This window comes from Sebastes umbrosus, chromosome 1 (assembly GCF_015220745.1).
Source record: "Sebastes umbrosus isolate fSebUmb1 chromosome 1, fSebUmb1.pri, whole genome shotgun sequence".
NCBI classification, from domain to species: domain Eukaryota; kingdom Metazoa; phylum Chordata; class Actinopteri; order Perciformes; family Sebastidae; genus Sebastes; species Sebastes umbrosus.
The window spans coordinates 37,933,782-37,958,291 of NC_051269.1; the positions used below are offsets into that span (position 1 = coordinate 37,933,782).

The 24,510-nt window shown below is 40.4% G+C and overlaps 1 protein-coding gene across 1 annotated transcript in view; it reads left to right on the plus strand.

The window, feature by feature from the left end:
- The first annotated feature begins 648 nt into the window (after positions 1–648).
- mst1rb (macrophage stimulating 1 receptor b) overlaps positions 649–24,510 on the plus strand; it is a 28,239-nt gene continuing 4,377 nt past the window's right edge. The window contains exons 1-18 of the mRNA XM_037774847.1: positions 649–937; positions 7,146–8,445; positions 15,106–15,282; positions 16,233–16,355; positions 17,425–17,595; positions 17,696–17,856; positions 18,658–18,793; positions 18,917–19,053; positions 19,275–19,454; positions 19,541–19,640; positions 20,971–21,189; positions 21,286–21,432; positions 22,240–22,393; positions 22,578–22,667; positions 22,753–22,968; positions 23,086–23,166; positions 24,041–24,222; positions 24,353–24,462. Of these exons, the coding sequence (XP_037630775.1) occupies positions 7,240–8,445; positions 15,106–15,282; positions 16,233–16,355; positions 17,425–17,595; positions 17,696–17,856; positions 18,658–18,793; positions 18,917–19,053; positions 19,275–19,454; positions 19,541–19,640; positions 20,971–21,189; positions 21,286–21,432; positions 22,240–22,393; positions 22,578–22,667; positions 22,753–22,968; positions 23,086–23,166; positions 24,041–24,222; positions 24,353–24,462 (3,590 nt within the window). The 5' untranslated portion in view covers positions 649–937; positions 7,146–7,239. The remainder of the gene's footprint in view (positions 938–7,145; positions 8,446–15,105; positions 15,283–16,232; positions 16,356–17,424; positions 17,596–17,695; positions 17,857–18,657; positions 18,794–18,916; positions 19,054–19,274; positions 19,455–19,540; positions 19,641–20,970; positions 21,190–21,285; positions 21,433–22,239; positions 22,394–22,577; positions 22,668–22,752; positions 22,969–23,085; positions 23,167–24,040; positions 24,223–24,352; positions 24,463–24,510) is intronic.

Sequence of the window (24,510 nt, forward strand, 5' to 3'; positions counted from 1 at the left end):
TTTATATAGGTGTATAATTTATTTGTTTATTTTTTTGCAGTGTATCATCATGAGTACCATCATACTCCAGGAGACCAACACAAGACCAGTAGACATGCTGGTCTGTTGCCTAAACAATAAGAGAACTGTACACTTGGAGCATAATAACACTAACTGTTGTTTTAGAGGAATAGTGCTGTAGAAACACGGGTTAAATGTACAGTAGGTAATCCTGAATTGGTTACCAGCCAGAAAACAACATATAATAGATAGATAGATAGATAGATAGATAGATAGATAGATAGATAGATAGATAGCAACTTTACTGAGGGAAATTCAAGTTTCCAGCATCACAGTTCCATAGTGCAAAACATGTTAGTAAAAAGGCAGTAAAAAAGTTAGTAGTACAAAGTACAAAAAAAATATACCAGATATAAAAATACAAGGAGATGAAGAAAACTGTTAAAACTGAATATAATGCAGGGTAACACCTGAGATACACGACTATTAAAAAAAAGTGAATATAGTGCAAAGTGTAGTGCAAAGTTAGTTCTAAAAATACACATTAACATCGTTCATTCACTTATTTATGGGCTCATGTGCGTCACTATGAACTAATAGAACACAATGAGGGTTAATTGGTTTTCCTGCTGGAGTGTGAAGCGTCTGCAGAACAGAGGGGAGGAGCTGGAGGAGCTGGAGGAGCTGAGCTGCTCCACTCAGACAAACAGGACTAACACTGCACTAACGCTCACACTGGAGCTCAAGTTAAATCCGAAACCAACACAGTTTACACACCGACAGCGGTTTGGGAGGACGAGCAGGTTTTAAAATCAATCTAATGGTCGCACCTTGAATCTACCTGAGCAAAGACTTGTAACCATCATCTCTGCGCGCTAAACATCAGACCAGGAGCAAAGCTGAAGAGGACAGAGAGGAACTAACCTGTAGCCTCCAGGTAAGAGCTCTCCACAACACTCACAGCTACTGTAGCTGCTATCTAACACACACATTATTAAACTAAAGAGAAACAAAGCTAGGCACCTGACACTGCTAAATCTACCTGCATAGTTAACCACTAGGCTACAGGTAAACAACTATTCCTCAGGTGATTCAAAATGCCATAAAGTGTGCTAAAAGTCATTTTAAACATACTACTGTGAACCACTTCCATGATTTAAATCAAATTTTAGTGTTTTTTAATTAGAGTTTTAATTGTAATATAGGCTGAAGTGTTGAAACTGTGGCATGTTGTGTTTGTGTGATGATGAGTGGAAAATTGGGGTGTAAGAAAATATAGAAAATATCGAGTATTGCAATATTATAATTTTGTGATACTGTATTGATTCAAAAAAAATATATACTGTATTGATTTTTAATTAATAGTTTGATTGCAAAGACTAATCCAGCTATTATGTAATTTATGTTATTTGCAAAGATATGCATGCACAGATGATATTCTCTGTGATAAATGCAGATGCAGATCACTTTGTTCTGATGGCATAAAAAAGTAAATTTTGTTTTTTTTTACTCAATTTTTATGCATATGGTGGTGTGTTCTTTTTACTATGACATTTCCTTATAATTAGATTTTTTTTTTAAATCGCAATATATCACCTTGCTTACTGTATCACAATATATATTCCAATATATTGAATATATATAATAACCCCTGTATCATGATAGGTATCATATCGCCAGATTCTTGCCATTACACAGCCCTATAGTGGAAAAGGCGTGTGATAATAAGGGTTTCATTTATTCCTTGTAGTGTGATATGGCCATAATCTTCTATCATGTTTGATATATTTATTGTTAATGTTGTTATCATATATATCTTGCTCTAATTGTTTGTCATCACTATTATGTAGTCCTATTATTTCTGTATATTAATCTTGTGTTCTCTATAACATTGTGACATTTTAACACTATTAAAGGGAAGGCTTCAAATAAGCCCAGTGGGTGTTTTTTGCCTCTCTGCACTGTATATTGTTATGATTGTGTAGTCTTAATTTGTGCAAAACATAAATGAATATCAGGATATAGGTCATTTCATATCTTGATAACAATATATATATTACGATATAGCATGTTTTCTGGTAATTCAATAAATAAATAGTCTGTATGAAAACACAAAAACACATGGTAAAGCATATTTGTGTGTACTCCTGTGTGAATTAAATACTTTACAAATGAAAAGTATTTTCTTCATTTTAAGAACTTGAGTGCAAAATGAACAACAAAAAGTACTCCAAAATACATGACATCATACAGATCATAGAGTGCATTAACAGGGCAGCATGTTGGTCAAGTGTTTGTTACTTAATTGAAGCAACTGCTACGTTAAAATCATTAAAGAGGTAACGGTCTCCAGTTTAAGCTTGGCCTGCAGATCGGTCCAGGACCAGGACCGTAGTGGAACAGGCTTGTTTTGCCAGCTTCTGGTATATATTGTATATATATGCAATAGAAATGATATAGAACATATATACAATAGACATTTTTATATCGTTTTGACTATCGTCATATTGCCCAGCCCTATTTACATGTATAATTTGAGAGTGATAATATGAAATATTACAGTTTACACCTGTAAATGGATTTACTCTCAGTGCAGTATATATAATATAGTAATAGACCACAGAGCCTGACTTTAACCATCCCTAGAGCTTACAGAGCAAACCTGTTCTGTGCAGCTATTTTGATCAAATACATCTGGAACGGAGCCAGAATACACGGGCACAATATCACGGAAGTTAAGGCAGACACTGTTGGGATAAGAATCAGCAGCATGAATATGGAGATAAGATTAAAAAAACATACTACCAGAAAGATAAAAAGGCTTAAAATGATGCAGCTTCTGTGCAGTTTCTAGAATTGATTTGATGTCGACTTAACCACTTTGATTAATCTCCAATCGTTTTGAAGAGTAAACTCAAAGAAATCATTCTTATATGAATGTTTCAAAATAAAGTAAAATGCGGAGCTGTTGTCTCTTCATACTGGTGGGCTTTGCTGGTTCTCTACTGGTTTGGGATGCATCTCCTGCCACTGAATCAATACTTCTGTCCTTGGGGGACAATATGTGTTTGACCATTGATTATTTGCACAGCAGATTGCTTCTTCAAACCCCTGTGTATATCTATGCATGCAGTGATTAATGGAGGAGAGATGCCCTTTCTTACTCTAATGAATTGCTGCCATAGAGCCTGTGAGCAAGGCACTTTTCCAATTAAGCTGTTGCATACTGCAGTCAATGTAGAGCTGCAGCGATTAATCAATTAGCTGTCAAATATTAAATTAATCGCCAACTATTTTGATAATTGATTAATCCATTTGAGTTATTTTTAGGGATGTCAAAGTTAACACAATAACACGTTAACGCAAATTTGTTTTAAAGCCACTAATTTCTTTAATGCATTTACGCAGCTTGCGATTTTTAGGTAGTAGCGGGCTCAGTTTTAAAGCTAGAGTGAAGATACTGGTATCATATGAAACTAAAAAAGCTAATGAATCATTTGGTACCAACCATGTCATACTAGCTTGTCGCGAAAAGGGCTAAATAATGGTCCAAACGTACGCTAAATTTTGGCGAGGAAAAACTATCATGGCCATTTTCAAAGGGGTCCCTTGACCTCTGACCTCAAGATATGTTAATAAAAATGGGTTCTATGGGTACCCACGAGTCTCCCCTTTATAGATATGCCCACTTTATGATAATCAAATGCAGTTTGGGGGCAAGTCACAGTCAAGTCAGCACACTGACACACTGACAGCTGTTGTTGCCTGTTGGGCTGCAGTTTGTCATGTTAGGATTTGAGCATATTTTGTATGCTAAATGCAGTACCTGTGAGGGTTTCTGGACAATATGTGTCATTGTTTTGTGTTGGTAATTAATTTCCAATAATAAATATATACATTCATTTGCATAAAGCAGCATATTTACCCACTCCCATGTTGATAAGAGTATTAAATACTTGACAAATCTCCCTTTAAGGTACATTTTGAATAGATGAAAAAATATGCGATTGATTGTGATTAAATATTTGAATCGAGCCCTAGTAATATTTTAAGAAAAAAAAAAAGTCAAAATTCTCTGATTCCAGCTTCTTAAATGTGAATATGTTCTGGTTTCTTTACTCCTCTATGACAGTAAACTGAATATCTTTGAGTTGTGGATAAAACAAGACATTTGAGGACATCATCTTTGGCTTTGGGGAACACTGATTGACGGACATTTTTCACCATTTTCTTTTCCAAACAACTAATCGATTAATCGATACAATAACCGTCAGATTAATCGATAAAAATAATTGTTAGTTGCAGCCCTAAGCCGATGTAATGTCTGAATCCTTCTCAGTCACTCACAGGTTATTTGCTGTAAGTAAATGATAATAAAAAAACCTTGCGTTGTATATTTGGAAAATTTAATTTTTAAATTCATATAGATGCTAAGATAAAAAATGCACAAGCCAGGAAACAGAAGATGCATCTTTAAGTCACCTGTGAAGGAATAAACCTGCATGCTGACCGACCTGTAAATAGCAGCACTATAGTTGAATGAATGGAAACTCAATTTCAACCATTTGCTTTATTAACCATGAACATGAAGAAAGTCAATCAGTGCCATTACTATGTGTACACATGTCCTAACCTTAACCTCAGTTACACACAGAGCTACCTGCAAATGTTAAAATGTAACACAACCTCAGCGGGACTCTATGAATTATTGATGTGAAGACACCAAACTCGACAAGTTGAAACTTTTCCGTATGACTGCTTATAGCAAGATTAAGTGCTGTTTTTTTTTTTAAAAGACTTTTGGCGAAAATTAAGTTTCTCTGCTGCAAAATGAAATAATCAAGAGTTGATTAAAATTCTCTGGCACGAGCAGACAAGCCGTTTCTTCTTCACCTTGGGGCTTAAAGAGGCACACGTCGTCTTATGAGCATCAGTCCGTGCACATCTTTCCCCCTGAAAGGCACGTAGTGGTTGTGACAGGAATGCAAAGTGGAGAGGCCGGGGTTCTTGAATACGGCCTCACCGTGATGTGTCTGGTTAATGATCCACCCATCAACGAAGACAAGGCTCAGAGTATGAAACACGGTTCCATTCGGTTGCTTGTTGTTTGGAGACCGATGACGGTGAGACGGAAAAATGCTATATTTTAGTTGATAACTTTTTTTACTTCCTTCGTTGCTACCGCGTAAAAGAGCATGACTCATAGTGGGAGAGAAACAGATGGGATGTTGGATAAACCAGAATAAACATGACCAGACAGTTATGAATGACCTGCACAGGAAGTCACAATAAAACATAGTTTTATCCACCATGTACCAACACAGCTCTGTGTTTTATTATGTAAACACTTCCTCTCAGTGTTGGCGGTGAGTCAGAGGAGGCTTTTATCTTTATGACCACATGTGCTTTATCATCGTCTTGCTCAACCGAGATGAAGATGTTTGTCACCTCAGATCTGCTTTCGGATTCATAATGAAGCAGATTGATATTGATTTGAATTTCATCAGTGACAACTAATGCACACTCCGAGGTCGCACCATTTCCATAAAGCAACACTTGTTTCTGTGATGAGCCACTGTTGATAGTTTCATAGTTTTGCAAGAGGTTTAGTGCAACTGAATACAACAGAACTGATTTCAGTCCAGTCCCTTAGGAGATGAGGTTGAAAGCTATGAAAACGCTTTTTATGTCGAAGCATTCCAGGGTCAAGAATGAATTTTGTACGCTGTGGTTTCGGCCATATTTGTGTTGCAGAGCAGCGGTTACCAACCTTTTTCCTTAAGGGACCCCTTATCTATCATTGAGTAAACTGACGACCCCTGACTAAGTGACATATTTTATGGATATATCATATTATATTTAATGCAAAGCAACAACAGCCGTACAGAACAACTGATAAACTGTACAATTAATACAAATATAACTGCAGTTAGTTTGTGAGCGATTTGGATGAATTTTGAGCAGATTATTTCCTGTGACTATTACATCTGAGATGAGTTTTCTTGTTATTTTTTAGGAACTTTTAATACAATTTTCTGTATTGTGTTTTTATTTTTCTTATTTTTAACAATCCTTTATACTTAATAGGCTTCTTTTTTTGACAAATTCAGTGTTTTCTTCTCCCTGATGCTTGGCCATTTCTATTAGCTCTTTGGTTGTTTTAACTGCGCACTTTTCTAATGCAGGACAAAGCTGTTTAGCAGAAAGGGAAGGCTCTTGGCTTGTGTTCAGGTCTTCACTGCGCTCTTATCCTGTGAGATTTTTTTAAAAAGTTTATATCTTAAGGCCCAGACACACCGAACTAACATCAAAGAACTAGCGACGACAAAGGCCGGCCATTGAGTCGCCTCACGTCGCCTTTGTCTTGGCTAAAAAGTTGCACTCGAACACACCGCAAAGACTACAGCCGACGGCCAACAACCACGTACGTTCTGCGCCTACTTGAGATTAAATAATTCTCCATACCAGCAGGTGGCGGTAGTCTGTATTCGTCATTCAAAAAGAGAAACCGGAAGACCGAGGACTGCGGATATAAAAGCTGTTGTTATGATACGTACATGAAACAAAGCGGCGTTTGCCGACCATTTTCACACCACTCTCACTCACCACTTAGCTTCATTCCAGATGGCCATGTTGTTGTTAAAATATCCGTGTATTGGAATGATCAGATGACATGAAGATGAAAAATGAGAAGAGTCTTCTGTGTTTTTCCTCTTGACCTTACTCGTTGGCTTGCTTTCCTCACTTCCATTTCTCTTCTCGTGCAGTGATTCGATTAATCTGAACAGCCAATCAGAGTGATTTGTCTCACAGATGAGCTCCGCCGACGATTCAACATGTTGAATCGGCCAAAAAACTCTGACACTTGCAGACTACAGCCGTTGGTGCGGACACACCGAAAAAACTAGGCCGACAGACGCTCATTGACAGCCGACCATCGGCCTGGTGTGTCAGGACCAGGCCAACTATATATATATATTTTTTTAAACAAAGTTGTCTACACCCCATAAAATCATGAAGGCCTCACAACCCCCCGTGAAGCTTTGGCGACCCCTAGTTGGGGCCGGGCCCCCCAGGTTGGGAACCAGTGTTGTAGAGGATCATTTCTTAATGATTTAATAACTTACTCTTCTCTCTTCTTTCAGGTATCAGCCGCTGGTGTGTTGAGGATGCTTTTGTCCCGACATCAGACCTGGAGGTAACCCCACATCATCTATACTGCTGCACCTCGGAGTGGAGATGGTCCACTGGACCACACAGTGGGGGACATGCATCATCGTCCAGACTCTGCTGGGCTTTGCCCTGGCCAACTGTCCCTCACTCACCTCCAGCCCGGTCAACTTCTCCGTGGTTTACACCATGCCCTTCTTCCAGGCCCGGGGCCCCATCCAGAACATAGTCAACAACTCGCTGTACCAGGAGGTGTACGTCGCCTCTCAGAATGTGATCGAAGCCGTCAACAGGAGCCTGGAGAAGGTGTGGGAGCTCCGCACCGGGCCGGTGGGAAGCCCAGAGTGTCAAATATGCGATTTGTGCGACATCGACAAGGACCCCAACTTCCTGGAGGACACAGACAATCAGATCTTGCTGTTGGATACTCTCTTTATGTATTTATACTCTTGTGGAAGTTCTCAGTATGGTGTGTGCTATTTCCACCAACTTAACTCAAATGGAGAGGCGCCTTCACTTTCTAAGTGTTTGTTCAGAAAGGAGTCAAACTCTGCTGCGTACTGTCCCGACTGTGTGGCGAGCCCTCTTGGTACCAAAGTCACCATGGTGGAAGAGGGTCAGACCGTCTACTTCTTTGTTGCCACCACTGTCAACGACAGCGTGACACAGCGCTACGGAAGGAAGTCTCTATCGGTGCGTCGGCCACTGGCCACAGAAGATGGTTTCTACAGTGATGTGCGTGGCCTGACTGTCCTCCCGGGCTTGCGGAGGACGTACGACATTGAATATGTCTACAGTTTTTTCACTCAGGAGTTCGTCTACTTCCTCTCAGTTCAGAGAGAGAGCCCCGATCTGGACTCCTCTCCGTTTCAGACTCGCTTGGGCCGCCTCCCGCGGAACGAATGGGAGATGAAGAGGTACCGCGAGGTGATCCTGGAGTGTCGGTTTGAACCGAAACGGCGGAGGAGGAACGTAGCCAGTGAGCCCTATAAGGATGTGGTGTACAATGTGGTCCAGGCAGCCCATTTTGGGAAGGCGGGCAGCGAGCTGGCGGAGGAGTTGGGCGCGGTGGAGGAGGATGACATCCTGTATGGGGTTTTTGCCGTTACCGACGACAACGGGGTCACGGAGCACGACTCGGCCCTGTGCGCCTTCCCTATGGACACCGTGAACAAAGCGATCGTAGACGGGGTGGACGACTGCTGCGAGTCCGGACCGGAGCAGCTCTCCAGAGGGCTCTGCCATTTCCAGCCCTGTGAGAGCTGTCCACATGAGGTGAGCCCAGCAGTCCACTAACGCACAACCAGTCCAGCTTTATTAAAGTGACCTCAGGTCTACTAGTGTTTGACTGATTCATTGAGGGCTGGTTAGAGTCTACTGGAGAAGATGGTCCATGTGTTTCCAGGAATACATCACTCAATTTCATAGAACTCACATAAAATAGGGTACACACTACTCGAGATTCAAGCTGATTTTGGGCCCGATACCCCCCTCCCGACAATCGTCAGCAAAGCCCCGATGTTTTAATGGTTCTAAAGATTATCTTGTCAGATATTCCTGTGGTGTGAAGTATGTTAAGAGTGTTTTTTACATCCTCCGATCAGCTCAGAAGTCCATCCTGGCCGCACCGATTTCAAATCACAAATATTAAACATGTTCTATATTTACGATCAGATATCCTGTTGCTGATGCCGATGACGCAGTCACGCGGGAAAGAACGATAGCCAATTGAGAACTAAGCTGACTGCAGCGGAAGGACGACCACCGCCGTCGGCTAAGGCAAAATGCGACGCATAAAGTAGTAGTAAGATGGACCTCAGAAACGGAGGACCAACTTGTTGATTTGTGGCAAAAATACACGTGTTTATTTAACGTGTCTCCATGACTTCATCCTTATTATTTTTCTTTTTTTCTTCGTCAATTTTCAGTACAAAGTAGTTGCAAAAACCAACATCGTTAATTGTTCCTGCCAGTCGTCCGCCATGTTTGTTTACACTAAAGTCATGTTTGATTGTGAGAGATTTTGCGAGATTTCCATTTTGTTTTTTTTTAGTCGGGACTCGTGTTGTTCATGGAATCTGTTAGTGTGTGGTTGTGCTGTTTTTGGCCAAATCGTTTCTCACCATACATTATAGGAACAAAACTTAGATTTAACATAACATGTTGTTATGTGTGGGCGCTCTCACATTTTCAACATCTGTTAAGATTTGAAAAATCTTTTAGTGCGGGCCAGCCATAAGTCATCAACGATAAGCAACCTTTTTGATGTGCCATTTTTAAATTCTCTTGTTAATCAGTGCGCCATATCAACACCAAGGTTAACATTATGACACCACATCAGAATTTTATTTCTCCAACAGATCTGTAATTGTATTCCATCCATATAGGCAACATCATTTTTAGAAAACATTTTTTCTCCCATAATCAGGACATTGTAATTATATATAAGAGCACTATACAAGAAGACTGCCATCCTCATGAAAACACCCACATCTGAGTTGAGATCAGTGACCCTACCAACCTTCCACCAATCTTGTTCATCAGCAATGAACTTAACAAATCCTACGAAGAAGGTACGAACCAATCAGAGAATGCGGGTGAGGAAAAAATCATTCAAACTACCGTAAAAGAACAGGCCACACAACTGCCAATGGCTTTGAAACAGGTAACTTGGCATGCGGATGAGAGCCGGGCACTTAAACATTTCCAAATAACTCTCTTGCACACTTCTTGTTAGCGTGCCATTAGTTAAGCTGTCGTGTGCCATCATTGCATAAGGTTGTCTACCCTTGATCTGAGGTATTTCCCTGAACTGCACCCAGTCATCCGAGTAACAATTAGCTCACTCAGGGTTCAGGTATCTTGACAGGACCTGTTAAAAAATCTCACCATGTGGGTGTGGAGCTATAAATTATGGCTGTTCTCTTAACATGTGCACACACATTGAAAAGTCAGTAAGGCTACTGAGACCTTGTTGAGGCTGGATTAAATTATGGGAAACCATAATTTGCTTGTATATGAACAAGGAAAGACAATATCCAAATGAGTAAATGGCTTTGGTCAAAAATGATAATGACAAGACTAAACCTTTGTCTTGTGTTTTTTTATGATTATTATGGAGAAATATCTTTTAGTTTATGAAATCATGTAAACCCCTAAAAAAGCAATACTTTACTCACATTACTGGCAGACTCAGCCAAACGTGACTAATGCAATGACACAAACTGTAAAAAGCTTTTTATCCTACCACAGCTCCGGCTGCATGTGGTTATTGTGACTCATTGTTTTCCAAGTTCAATCTGTCTGCAGATTGTTGTGTAAAATGAAAGTGAAACCACCGTCATCAGAAATAGGAATTAAACTTGCCTTTGAGACATTATTCATACTTTACAACTGATACAAACATCATTTAACATCTCCTGTAATTTGACATTTTGGGAAATACACTTATAGCATTCTTCCCGAGAGGTAGATGAGAAGATTGATACCACTGAGGTAAATATGAAGCTGGAGCCACGAGACTGTTAGTTTAGTTTAGCAGAAAGAATGGAAACAATGGGAACAGCTAGCCTATCAGCACCTCTACAGCTCGCTAATGAACAAGTTATATCTTGTTTGTTTAATTCATACAAAAACAGTACGTGTAAAAACGACAATTTGTTGTTTAAAGGTGCAAATGCGAGATTAGGAGCATTTCTGTTGCCTCTGCACGGCTCTCAACATGGCGACAGCTGAGCCGGCAGCACATAGGGTACTAACAGTGAAAACACAAGCCCCCAGGAAGAGCGCCGGGCTGTGAAGCAAATTTATGTAGTGGCCAAACGGTGGAATTACAACTTCCGTGACACATGATGCCATTGGCCCCAAAAAGACTTTTTTTCCCCATAGACTTATATTGGGAAAGAGACATCTGTAAATCAGCGGGTCATTTTTTTTTAAGGTAAATCAACTACCCAGTAAGAACACTTGAATAGCCCTTATTTAAATCATTAGGACCATTAGGACCGAGGGCATAATGGATGCGGAAGATTGCTGGATGATCCGGGTACTTTATCACTCGGCAGTCGAGCCATTTTGGCTTCATGCACCACTGAGCAACTTTCATAGGAATGAATGGGAGCCCACCTCCAATGCATTTCTCTTGATACATCCATGGTGTCTTTCACAAGCTGCCAGCTTGACAGCTGTGAGTACTAACAATAGTCGTTGTTTACGTTCATAATGATCATTTTGGAGGAGTGGCTTTGGAGGGAGGCCTGAAGCGACGGACTGCTAGATTTAAGTGACTGAGCTGGAGCTGCTGGCTACTTTCATTGGAAAAGAGTTGACAACACTGGGCTGGGTTTTTCGGTTGGATCATTTTTAAAAATCTAGTGTACTCTTGCTAGTTTCTCAAGATTACTGACCCTGCCTTTAATTCATATAACAAAACAGAAGTTTAAAAATGACAATTTGTGGTTTAAAGGAGGTGACTTCCTGGTTTCTTGGTGTGAGGTTGCTGCAGAGACAGATTTGAGTCTAATGTCAGGTGGATTATTTACCTTTGGACAGAGCCAGGCTAGCTGTTTCCCCCTGGGTCCAGTCTTTGAGCTAAGCTAAGCATGCAGACATCAGAGAGTGGTGTCAATCTTCTCATCTAACTCTTGGCAAGAAAGCAAAATGTGTATTTCCCCAAAAGTGGAACTATTACTTCATTGACCCTGTCAGTGTGTGATGGTGTTGAGGTTTGAAAGTGATGATAACAGCTGATTTAAACAATGAGTCATGAACACACATGAAAACAACTTTGTTATGGCCTTTTTTATTTCCTCTTTGAGCTGAAATTATCTTTTTTTTTTATGCACTTCCTCTTCATCATGTGTCAGATCTTCTACATTACATGCCCATGAAAAGGAAACTTTTTGGGGGATTTTTTTATGCAGTACCATAAAGGTCATTTGCATCCCAGCTGGTGGAGGAATGCGACCAGAACCACTTGCATCAGCATTCAGCGAGCGCTCACTGTTAAATCCAAGAAAACATGGAGACAAATTGCTTTTTGGATGGAAAAAATAAGCATGGAAAAAGTCAGCTTGCACACCGGTGGAATGAAAATTGGACGGAGGCCAGGTGGCAGTGAAGGTTGTTGTTGGTGTGACTTGTTTTCTGCATCAGCTGAGTGAATTTCTCAGGTCAGACAGGAGGAGGGTATTTAAAAAAGGCTATTTAAATGATCAGTCATAACGGGCATGGTGTGGGTGTATTCACCATCCTTTTAAGGTATCTTAGATTACGACTGCATTGGTTTATTGTGTTAGTTCTCTTGGGAAACGGCTTTTTATTTCCAGATCCCATGCATATTTCCCATAAAATTCTTATTTATGTTAAGATATTCTGTGTTGGCTGCTGGGGAGTGGGGGGGTTGTGGTAAGACTTCCCATTCCCTGTTTAGTAAAAGGGCATTCTTGCCAGTTTGAGAATAAGGTAATTAGGTTCCCAGAACTGAGTTGTTGTTATTGCAGTCGCAGCTGTGATTTCATAGTTTGGATGTTTGAACTTGTGGTAAGAAAATAGATGTTGTGACTCAGAAACAACACGGTGCGGTGATATCAGTTGTTCAAGGGGTAAGAAACGCTGAAACATTAACATTGGTTTTGATTTCAGTTTTATTTGTCTTCCCAGGAACACTTTCTACCTGAACTAGTGAACTTCAACTCTTGAGGCTTTTTTCTGCTTTGCTGCTTTTGGCTGCCGGTCTGAATGTTGAGTAACCTGCCGGCGGGATTATCCAACGATCTGAAATTCTGGTTCTTCCATTTCTCAGCAGATCAAAACACTTTTTGTGCCAACAATGCCATCTGTGCTCCACAAATACTACGCTTTTCTGCTTTTTAGTACGTCATCATTTAAACATTTCATTATGAGTTTGCAATCCTGTTGATCACAGGCCACATTCAGCTTTTGGGCTCTCTCTGAAATATGAAAATGTGTTTTAGTTTGGCATAGTATATGACAATATATATCATATTGTTATTGTCTTTGTTCACACTTTTTCTCAACGTAATTTTAGGTGTGTTAGCCCTTAGAGGTATCTCAACCTTTGCAATATGTGTCATTAAGCTTCCCAAATAATTAGGTTTTTATTTTTAGGTCAGTGAAATTTGAGGTTTAGGGTCCCGGAAACTGAATTACAGCCAGGCGGCTACCAGGTGCTACCTGACCTTGCACTCTTTCTAACAGCCAGCAGGGGGCGACTCCTCTGGTTGCAAAAAGAAGTCTGATTGTATAGAAGTCTATGAGAAAATGAGCCTACTCCTCACTTGATTTATTACCTCAGTAAACATTGTAAACATGAGTTTATGGTCTCAATTGCTAGTTTCAAGCTTTCTTCAATACAGCATGATGTTCATTTAGTAAATTATGGTCCCATTTAGAGTCAGATAGACCATAAAGCAGGGGATGCTTTAGGGCGGGGCTACCTTGTGATTGACAGGCCGCTACAACGGCGTTGTCCGGTCTGTGAGTTGTCTGTGTTTTCGTCTTAAAACTTTAACCCTTTCACAGTGTGTTTTCAGTTCATGAAAGTTAATCATATTATTATTATTGTACTTTTCTCCACCCTTTCGTGTCACTACTGGTTGCAAAAAAACAAGATGGCCACAACTTGAGGCTTCAAAACCGTAGTCCACAAACCAATGGATGATGTCACGGTGACTGCATCCACTTCATATATACATATGTATATACATATATACATGATAACAACCAAGGTTTAATGTTCTTCTAGGGTTTGGAGGTGAATAGTTTCAGGCAAAAGTAATGCTCACATCACGAGAGAGGACGGTGGAAGATGCATGTCTTTTTTTTTGCATCCACTTGATTTGAAAAACACTCATTTCCCAGTTTCCTCTTCCCCCTTTTTATATGTCAAGAACACACTTAGAAAATTGTATTTCTTTGTTTTCATAACTTGCCCTCAAGCTATTAACCAGTTTTTACCTGGAGACTCCCTTTAATCAAACAGTGATCTAACCTGCTCCGTGTCTTTAGCCACGAGGCAATCCTTTTGTCAGTAACGCAGCACGTAGTCATTAATCACGGCCTCGTAAATTATGAAATGATGATATTAACGTGGCAGATTTACCTGATGCTTCTGTTGTGCCAGGGACTTTCTGTTTCTCCTGGTTACCATGGTGACCAGTGCAGTGCAGCTCAAACACGTCCTCCTTACAAACAAACAGCTGGGCCTGTCTCACTACATCTGTACATTTTTACAAGATAAAATATTATTGTCTGAGAATGTGGAACTCTTCAGAGCACATTAATGCACACTTTCTTTTGTTTTGTTTATGAGTTTTTTTTCCCCTTTGTTTATTTAGGTTTTTAACAAGTGGTACAATACGGTATAATATATTCAGTGACATATATAAACATAAAAAGGAAGAACACAAGAAAAAACAGAATGGTACATAGTGATAATGAAAATTCAAAAAGCACAACATACAGTTTAAAAATAATAATAATAATAATAATAATAATAATAATAATAATAATAATAATAATAATAAAAAAATAAGAGTAATAATGGCTGTTTTATTATTCTTTAACTTAAGAAAGTACAGTACGTCTTTGATCCAGTGAATAAAGGTTGGTGTTTTGACTTGACATTGAGTTTGGATGTTTTGGTTTGGTTATTATTTCCAAGGTCAAGAATAAACTTTCATGCTTCGTATAAACTATGTTTTTTTTTTACCTTAAACATGTTAAATACACTGAAGCCACTACAGAAGGAGCTTTCCTGTATCTAAAGGCTTAGCCACCTCTTATAGACCCCACTGTCGACCTAGTTTAAACTAATCATGATTAATTATAATGATGTTGAGTGTATTTTCCGCCTCACTTTCTCCCTCGTTGTCTCATCTCCATGTCCTCTGCTGCCCGCGGCCTTGGTACTAGAGCATGGAGAACAACGCCACATGCAGAGACCATCCTACGATGGTGTCTAAGCCCTGCTACAGAGTGGACCTCTTCAACAGGCAGATGACGGATGTGCTGCTCACGTCTTTGCTGGTCACAACCATAGAGAGCAAGACCGTAGCCCATATTGGCACCTCTACCGGACGCCTGCTGCAGGTATTCAGCATGCTTTGAAAAAAAAATCCCTATATTATTATTATTATTATTCATTTTATTTATTCTTTTCCATTTATTCTTTGCATACACACCCATCGCGCAAACAGACCTTCTCCCACTTATCATTACCTTCCACCTTCACGCATTACATCCTTCCGTAACCAATGCAACATATTATAATATCCATAACTAATTATTTTAATAGATTTTTACATCCTTTTTTATTTATTTATCTATTTTATTTATTTATTTAATTATCATTATTATTTTTTAAATATTATTTATTTATTTATACTTTATTTATGTATTTTTATTTTATTTTTTTTCTTCTTGATTGTCTATTAGGGGGGCTTTATTGGACTAAACTTGCAAGGGGGTGACATGGGGGAGGGCAGGGTCCCTAAAACAACAGAAAAACAAAAAATAAATAAATAAATACAAACAACATAATAACTCACTCATAATGGCCCGAGGCAGTGACACCCATGAGAAAAAGATAAGAAAACAAAACACAAGAAGGAAAGGAGGACTCCATTAGCCTTCTGCGGTCGCCTCCTTCCCGGGCTACACCGAACCCCTTAATTATTTATTGACTCATTTACTTATTTATTTTTACATTATCATTATTATTTATTTATTTTTTTTTTATATTGTTACTATTTACTTTTATCTTTTCCTTACTATTACTATTATTATTTATGTAGTTATTTCTCTGTCCTCCTTCTCCTCGGACATACCTGCACATCTCTCTGGTTATTCACATACACAACACACTTTCATACACGCACACAAACACTTCCCACTCACTCAAAAAAAATAGAAAAATTGTGGCAAAATTAAAACAAAAAAAAATTTATTTCAACCATTTTGGGGTATTTGTCTTCTCTTAACTGATTGTATATGATCCACTACTACATGTAATAATAACATGTTTGTGTCTGTGTTGGCAGCTGGTGTTGACCAGATCCAGCCCTATTATCTTTGCCAATTACTCGTTGGTGGAGAACCAGAGGGTCTCGTCCATCGCTGCCGTTTACTCATCAGAGTATCTTCTCTTTGTGGTTGGAGACAAGGTACAAGATTAATCCCTTAAAATGAGAGTCAAACGATCACATATCACGGTGACATTACCAGGGCTGTCAAATATAATAACACATTATTGCTAATTTCTTTTAACACCACTAATTTCTTTATCACATTAACGCAACTTGTGATTTTTAGGTTGTAGCGGCCTCAATTTTAGAGCTAGAGTGAAGATACTGGTATCATATGAAACTAGTATTAGAAATTTTGGCGAAGAAAAACTGACATGTCCATTTTCAAAGGGGTCCCTTGACCTCTGACCTCAAGATATGTGAATGTAAATGGGTTCTATGGGTACCTATGAGTCTCCCCTTTACAGACATGCCCACTTTATGATAATCACATGCAGTGTGGGGCAAGTCATAGTCAAGTCAGCACACTGACACACTGACAGCTGTTGTTGCCTGTTGGGCTGCAGTTTGCCATGTTATGATTTGAGCATATTTTTTATGCTAAATGCAGTACCTGTGAGGGTTTCTGGACAATATTTGTCATTGTTTTGTGTTGTTAATTGATTTCAAATAATAAATATATACATACATTTGCATAACGAAAGCATATTTGCCCACTCCCATGTTGATAAGAGTATTAAATACTAAGACAAATCTCCCTTTAAGGTACATTTTGAACTGTTTTAATCGATTGACATCCTTAGACATTACAATTAGAAATGAGGTGGGACTGTGACTGATTGTCTGTCATCGACCCTTTGATGCTCTGTAGACCTGTCCAGGGTGTTCGCCTGCCCTCTGCCCGGTGCATGCTGGGATAGGTTGCGACCCCTGTGACCCTGAGAATGAATAAGAGGCTAGAGCAAATCAATAAACTTCATATGACTGCAGTTTGCAGCAGAAGCTGGCTCTAGATCTTGGGTCTTGTGGGACGTTTGGACTATTAGCTTGTGTTGTTTTTCATTTCTAAGTGACCTGTTAAACAGTCTGGTGCTGAATGAGGCCCAGGATCAGTTTACATGTTAATAGCCACATAAATAATGAAGCAGCACAAGGCCATACGATTGAACGTGTGACCTTTTAAAATGGTTCTGTCTCTCTGTTCCAGATGATCCAGGTGCCCCAGAGAGGGCCGGGCTGTCAACACTTCCTGACTTGTGCCACGTGCCTGACGGCCCCTAAGTTCATGGGATGCGGCTGGTGCTCTGACGTGTGCTCCTGGGAGAGCGAGTGTCTCAGCAGCTGGAGGAATGAGTCCTGCCCATCGGGGATCACTGGGGTGAGGTTTGTTCTGTAATCCAGGACGCAAACGTCTCTTTGTGCAACTAATAAAAAGCATCCATCAAGGTGGCACTATATATTCTGCTTTATTGACACAGTTCTTTCCACGGACTGCTCCTCCTGATGGTCAAACAGAGCTAACGGTGTGCGGATGGGAGTTCCAGTCCCCCTCGAGACCCGCCATCACCTCTAGGACCCACCAGGTCCGGCTGGGACAGGCTGCGTGCACTGTGATTGGAGGCAAAAGCAACAACACACAGTGAGTATCCATGCAGGCCTTCTGCTAGTTCCAAGTCCAATCTGCTATAGTCATTTTGTGGAACCCAGAGGAACCCTGAGGATTTTCTTGCGTTGTAAAAAGAAAAGAAAAAGCTTGTCATGTTTTTTCTGGAAGCCTTCTGAGAAAGTGAGAAAACAGAGCGCAGCTTTGGTGCTCTGTGATTTGGTCTATCGAGGCTACTGTTTACGGAGAAAACTGGTATCAGACTCTACAATGTCTGACGGTTGAACACCATTGACACCAAAACTTGATATGTGCCCTATTATATGTATATAATAGGGCACATATTTATGACATACCGTCGTTGGTCGGACGGTGTTATCAGCTGTAACCGCCGTATGAGAGCAATGCAGACCATGTTTACCATCTTAGTTTAGTATTTTAGCATGCTAAAATGCTAAAATTACGCGGCTAGTGTGGCTAAGAAAGGGATAATATACAGCGAGCCCCTTCTGCATCGCCCTGAAGGGGTTTATTTCACAACAATGACCCACTAGCTGTACATTATCCCGCTACACGGCTTAAGAAATCAATAATTTGACACAAAAATGTTCTGCCAGAGTCTGACATCAGAACTGTGCCCATGGCAACGGTCTGTTATACATAGCAACGGTCTGTTATACATAATAACGGTCTGTTAATGGCCTCCTGTTGAAACAACTTTAGTCTCTTGATGCTGTTTAAAGTCCAACAATTTAAATCTACCTTGATATTCAATTGTCGCTGGCGTTGCAGTTACTGTATTTGTCACTGACACACATATTTTGTGGTGCTCTTCAGCTTGGTGTGTAAGATTCGCTCCGGGGCCACTGAGCTGTCCAAACCGGTTAACATTACAGTGGAGGTGCATGAGGGCAAGGTGGAGGGACGCTACGCTATAGACGGGAAGGCAGAAACGCCAGGATTCACCTTTGTGGTAATCTTTGCTGTTATCATCTACTGATATCCTCATTACAACATACACGCTGTACATCATTTTATAAGTTATTTAATCTATGGAACCACTTTTCAAAATAATGTAAATAAACTGTCCCTCCAGATTCCCAACATCACAGAGATCCAGCCCAACTATGGGCCTCGTGTTGGGGGCACACTCATCACAGTGACTGGACCTCACTTGGATGCTGGGAGGACCAGGAAAGTCACTCTCAATGACATGCCCTGTCCCATAAAGAGGTCTGGAAATACATCTGCTTTCACCCTCAAACTGTGTGTAGAATAATTATGGTTTACGAGCTCTTAGACAGGTCTTGGCATCCAAAGACTGACTCAGAACTGAACTATTTACTACTGGAGATGTCATCTTATTGAACACTCAAAAATGTATTTAAAGCTTTTTGATCTACTACAGTTCACCAGTTATAACATGTAATTGACATACCTCCGTCTCCCTACAGAGTCACAAAGCCCAAAGGCAACGTGTCTTCCATTATCTGTCTGTCCCAGCCCATCTCAGAGGTGAGGGACGTCCCTCTGAGTGTTTTCATCGACAAGTCTCCCGTCCTCACCACAAAGGTGTTTTACTACAAGGAAAACCCGCTGATTACAGCCGTCCTGCCCGACTGTAGCTTTGACAGGTAAGACCACGAGACCTCCACCTTTTCTCATCTTTTTCTCATCATTATGAAAATGTAAACACGTCTCACGTTTGTCTGAATTTCAGGGGGTCAAAGATCGTCATCGGGGGGGAGAACCTGGATTCTGTTTACCGCACGATCATCCGCTTTAAACCCAACGAGAGCCACTTGAAACCTGTGATGAGGGTACAGTGTTCATCATCATGTACAGTAGACACATTCAAAAACATTATCCTGTTAGCCAGTCTACAGTTTTACAATTTCTTCCCTTCAAGGTCAAATGCTTATATTTGACTGTGTGGGCATTAAAGGAATACTTCAACCACAAAATGAACATTTGTATATCAATGACTCACCTCATGGTGCCTTGAATCCTTGAAACCTTTTCTTCACGGTGAAGGGAGGATCTGAAAATGGAGTAAATACTTGATGAACTGAAGTAAATGGAGGCTAGGTTTAACAACTACCATTGTGGCGGAAGCATGGACCACAGAACGCATCTGAACAAGGTGGATCCCGCAGAAGGAGTGGGGCGTGTATGCATTGAAACAGACATAGGCCTGTATTACTGATGTATGAGTATTGAGTTAAACGTTAAACAACACCCAGGCCAGATGCCAGGATGAAGTGACTGAGCAGGCTGTTAAAAATAACCACAGAAAGGCTAAATAACAACAATTATCATTATCATAAAGGCTGCTGTTTCAAAATAAAAGAATACATTTATTAATCAGAGCACTCACATAAGAATGTAGCACTAGCAAAGCGGCAAATATTTTTGAGCTTATGAACGATTCTCTGTCAAAATCAACAGGGGGAGGCGCGTAGAAACAATTTGCGGCTTGCAGCGCTCTCTCTCTCTTTGCAACCACGAAAAGCAAGCAGGCTAAGAAACCACACTGAGCAATGTGAGCTGTCTATCTGTCTATGGGTCTCCTCCGTTTCAGTACTACGGACAGCACCGTAAATGCCAAATTGCATTGCGGCAGTGAGTGGGAGTGAGTGAAGGTGACCAATATCGTTTGGGTCGTTTTAAGTTTTAAGTTTTGAGAAAAAACACAGATAAAATTCATAAAATTAAATTAATTTATTCATAAAAATATTACATCAGGCTCCAAAAGTTACCCGGGATGCGGCCCCTCTGACCCCCCATCCCCGCTTTTGTGGTCTATGGGCGGAAGTGTTATAGTAAGATTTTGGCGAAAATGCATGTGTTTGAGAAATACTGAGCATACGACTGGATAAAGTCTCTATTTAGATTATACTGCACGAGTTGTGTGAGAGTTTGTAAACGGATTTTTGATATAGTTCTGCTGCTGTTAAACCTCCATTTACTTCAATTTATCAAGGATTTACTTTCATTTTTGGATTCTCCGTTCACCGTGGATGGAGGCATGCGAGAAAAACTAACTTTTCTTCCAGAATTCAAGTTAACACGCCGTAAATATTGATGTTAATATGGTAATTTTGTGGTTGAAGTACTCCTTTAAAGTATGATGACTCTGTTTTGTTTCAGGAGTGCATAGGCAAGTCCTTGCCCACGAGGATGGAGTGCGTCTCTCCTGCGTTCCCCCGGGATGAGACCGAGGAAGGAGAGCTTTCTTTTGACATGGACGGAGCGTTGGGACTCTGGAATAAAGAGTTCTCCTACCACCCGTACGGCGAGCCTATACCTTTTGAAACAGAGGGACACGTGCTGAATTTGTACCCTGGGTTTGATGAAGTCTCACTTCATGTAAGAGACAAAATAAATGTGTATTTGTAATATTTATTATACATTTTGAAATAACTCATTTTGCCTCATATCTTGATTTGATCTCTCTGTTCACAGCATCAAAAGCTGAATCTGGTGAGCTCCTGTATGACCATCATTATGACGGTGGCCGGCGTTGACTGTGATGCTAAAGTCCTGGATAATGAGATCACCTGCAGGATCCCCAAAAACATGACCATGCCCAGTGAGGGCCTGCCAGTGAAGGTAAGTCAGGCTGATGATTAAGTGATTGACTTACCTGGATCCAGCATGAAAACATGGAGCCCCAGGTCACGTCTGTCCAGTGATCACCAACCATTCTTGTACATTGTGCAAGAACACTGTCAAGCATCAGTTGAGATAGGCAAATAAGGAAAAAAGAAAAAAAAAAGCTCTATATATTTCTAGTAAAGATAAGTAAGACATTTTGCAAAATAAATTGCACATTGTTTATTTTCTATGCACAAATCCAGGACACTTTAGAATGTCTGCATCAGGGTTATTATAGAAAAATATTTTTAGTAAACTGAAAACTATATCCTTTAAGAAAATCTGAAACAAAACGCAAAAATATTTCCTGTTTAAACAAAATACAAAAAAATAAAATAAAAATCAACGTAAATATATTTCAGTTATGTTTTTTTAGCTCTAATATAATATAAAATGGAGACTTCATGAGTGACAGTCAACTTTCATGACATTGAACCACAGTAATTGAACTACAATTAAATACTTTAATTGATTGACAGCCCTAATAAAAACTAAACTTTTCTGAAAAACTGAAACTAAACTAAAACTAGCGAACACACTGTGAAAACGCACTAAAACTAAACTAAAATTAAATTGAAAAGTCAAAACTAATATAAAATAAAAAACAAATTGAAAATTAAAAACTATTATGATCTTGGTTTGCATGCTGACAGTTAGCTTACGCTATCATTCAAAGTCAGTAAAACTTAAAGGTACAGCATTTTACACCGATTCCCTTTATAATAATGGTATTCACTGTGTTTGATGAACTCTGTTCTTTAGATCTCCATCAACGGGCAGGTGCACAACGTTGGCACGGTGGTGAGGGTCAGCAACCACTACATGGTGGGCGTTGTTCTGGGCATCCTGGCAGCTCTGGTGGCCGGGGCGGTGCTGGCCTTCGTTGTCATGAAACACTTGAGGAAGAAGAAGAAAGGTAGGCTTCCTCTCTGTTGTGCGGACCTTTGGTCAGACCTGTTTGTACAAGTGTTGCCGGCCGTGGGTGGGAATTTAAAATGAATTACACATCAACTAGAACATCCCCCGGTGTGACATAGGATGTACATGTGTTTCTTCCTCTGGGGGTTGATGATTAAAAAGTGTTGTGAAATGTTTTTCAGCCTCCATGGTGGAGACCCGTTTGGCCCACAGCGTTAGCCGCTCTGGTACAAATAATATGGAGCTGTCGCCCGTTGGGGACTACAGGAGAGGTGACTGCACTGTAATACTGTATAGCTGGTTTGCTTCTGACACATAACTCTCATTAACAACCCCCTCTGTCTGGACTTTTACCAGTAACATCCCTGAGTCCTCCGACCCCGCTGGTGGGGACGGTGGTGTTCCCCAGCCTGAGCTACGCTGCAGTAGGCATAGATCCGACCCTCACCCCCCTCATGCGTCCAGAGAAGATCTCCATCTCCAGTTTCAGGCCGGAGCTGCTGGAGGAGGTGAAGGATGTTCTTATTCCTGCTGAGATGCTTATTGTGCAGCACCACCGGATCATAGGGAAGGGTGAGGAGCCCCGCAGCCTCGATCTGAAACTAAACACTTGTTATGGAGCCTTGTATGTCCTGTTTGGAAGGAACAACAGTAGTCATGTGTCATTCTGTCTTTCTTTCCCCCCTGTAGGTCATTTTGGCACCGTCTATCACGGTTACTTCACAGACCTCAACAACAGAGAAATCCACTGTGCTGTCAAGTCTTTGAATAGTGAGTAATATCTATATGTCTATATCTATATCTATATATCTACGCTTTAGGACACTGGTTTCCAACCTGAGGGTCCCGACCCCAACTAGGGGTCGCCAAAGCTTAACGAAGCCTTCGTGAGGTATAGTATAGATACAGTATACAGTTGGCTTATACCTAAATTTAAAAACTAAATTAAATTGTTCTTTTGGGTTATTATTTAAGATATAAACTTATAAAACAAGATAAAAAAATCTCACAGGATAAAGCTTTGTTTATACTCGCACCGTGGCGCGGGCCTCCGTAGGCTGTGCGTGTGTTACTAGCATGCACAGAGGCGTTTATGCTCAGTGCGTTGTTTGTTACAATATGCTCCGAAATGCCAGGTGCTGTAGAAACAGCCTGCGTGCAAAAAGCCTCTTCTTTCCCCAGTGTGTTCCCTATTTCTTTCCAAGTATTTAATTTCATCTGACTGGTGAAGAAAGGTGACGAAATTAACACAAGTTATATTCACAGGGCCGTCACTCTGCTAAACAGCCTCGTCTGCTCAAAATTCATCCAAATCGCTCGTTTTACACAAACTTCCTGCAGTTATTGTGTTCGCTATTTGGGTTAATTTGTACAGTTTATCAGTTGTTCTTTACTGTTATTGTTATGCATTGAATATAATATGAAATATGCATAAAATATGTCACATAGTCAGGAGTTGTCAATTTACTCAATGATAGAAAAGGGGTCCCTTAAGGAAAAGGGTTGGGAACCACTGACATAGGAAAGCACCTTTAAGAGAGTCTACCTTTAAAAGTTCTCAAAAATGTGATTCCAGTTCTTCCTTTAGGTTTGAGTCCATAATGTTTATGTAATTGTGTGTGTTTGTGTGTGTTTGTGTCATCAGGAATAACAGATGTGGAGGAGGTGGAGCAGTTTCTAAAGGAAGGCATCATAATGAAGGGTTTCCACCACAGTAATGTGCTGTCTCTGCTGGGCATCCTCCTGCCGCAGGAAGGACTCCCTCTTGTGGTGCTGCCGTACATGAAGCACGGGGACCTGCGGCACTTCATCCGCTGCGAGAAGAGGGTGCGACGTCTACATTAAAACAGTGCAAATGAATGAATCATCTGATTTATGTGCAGCCATCTGTTTACTAACTAGCATCTTATGTACATTTCCAACTCTTTTAAATCAGTGTTTTTTGTCATGTGTTCAGAACCCCACCGTAAAGGATCTGATTGGCTTCGGGCTGCAGGTTACCAAGGGGATGGAGTATTTGGCTCAGAAGAAGTTTGTGCACAGAGATCTCGCAGCACGCAACTGCATGTGAGTCCCCGTGATGTGCAGAGAAATCAGATTAGAATTTCTTTTTGA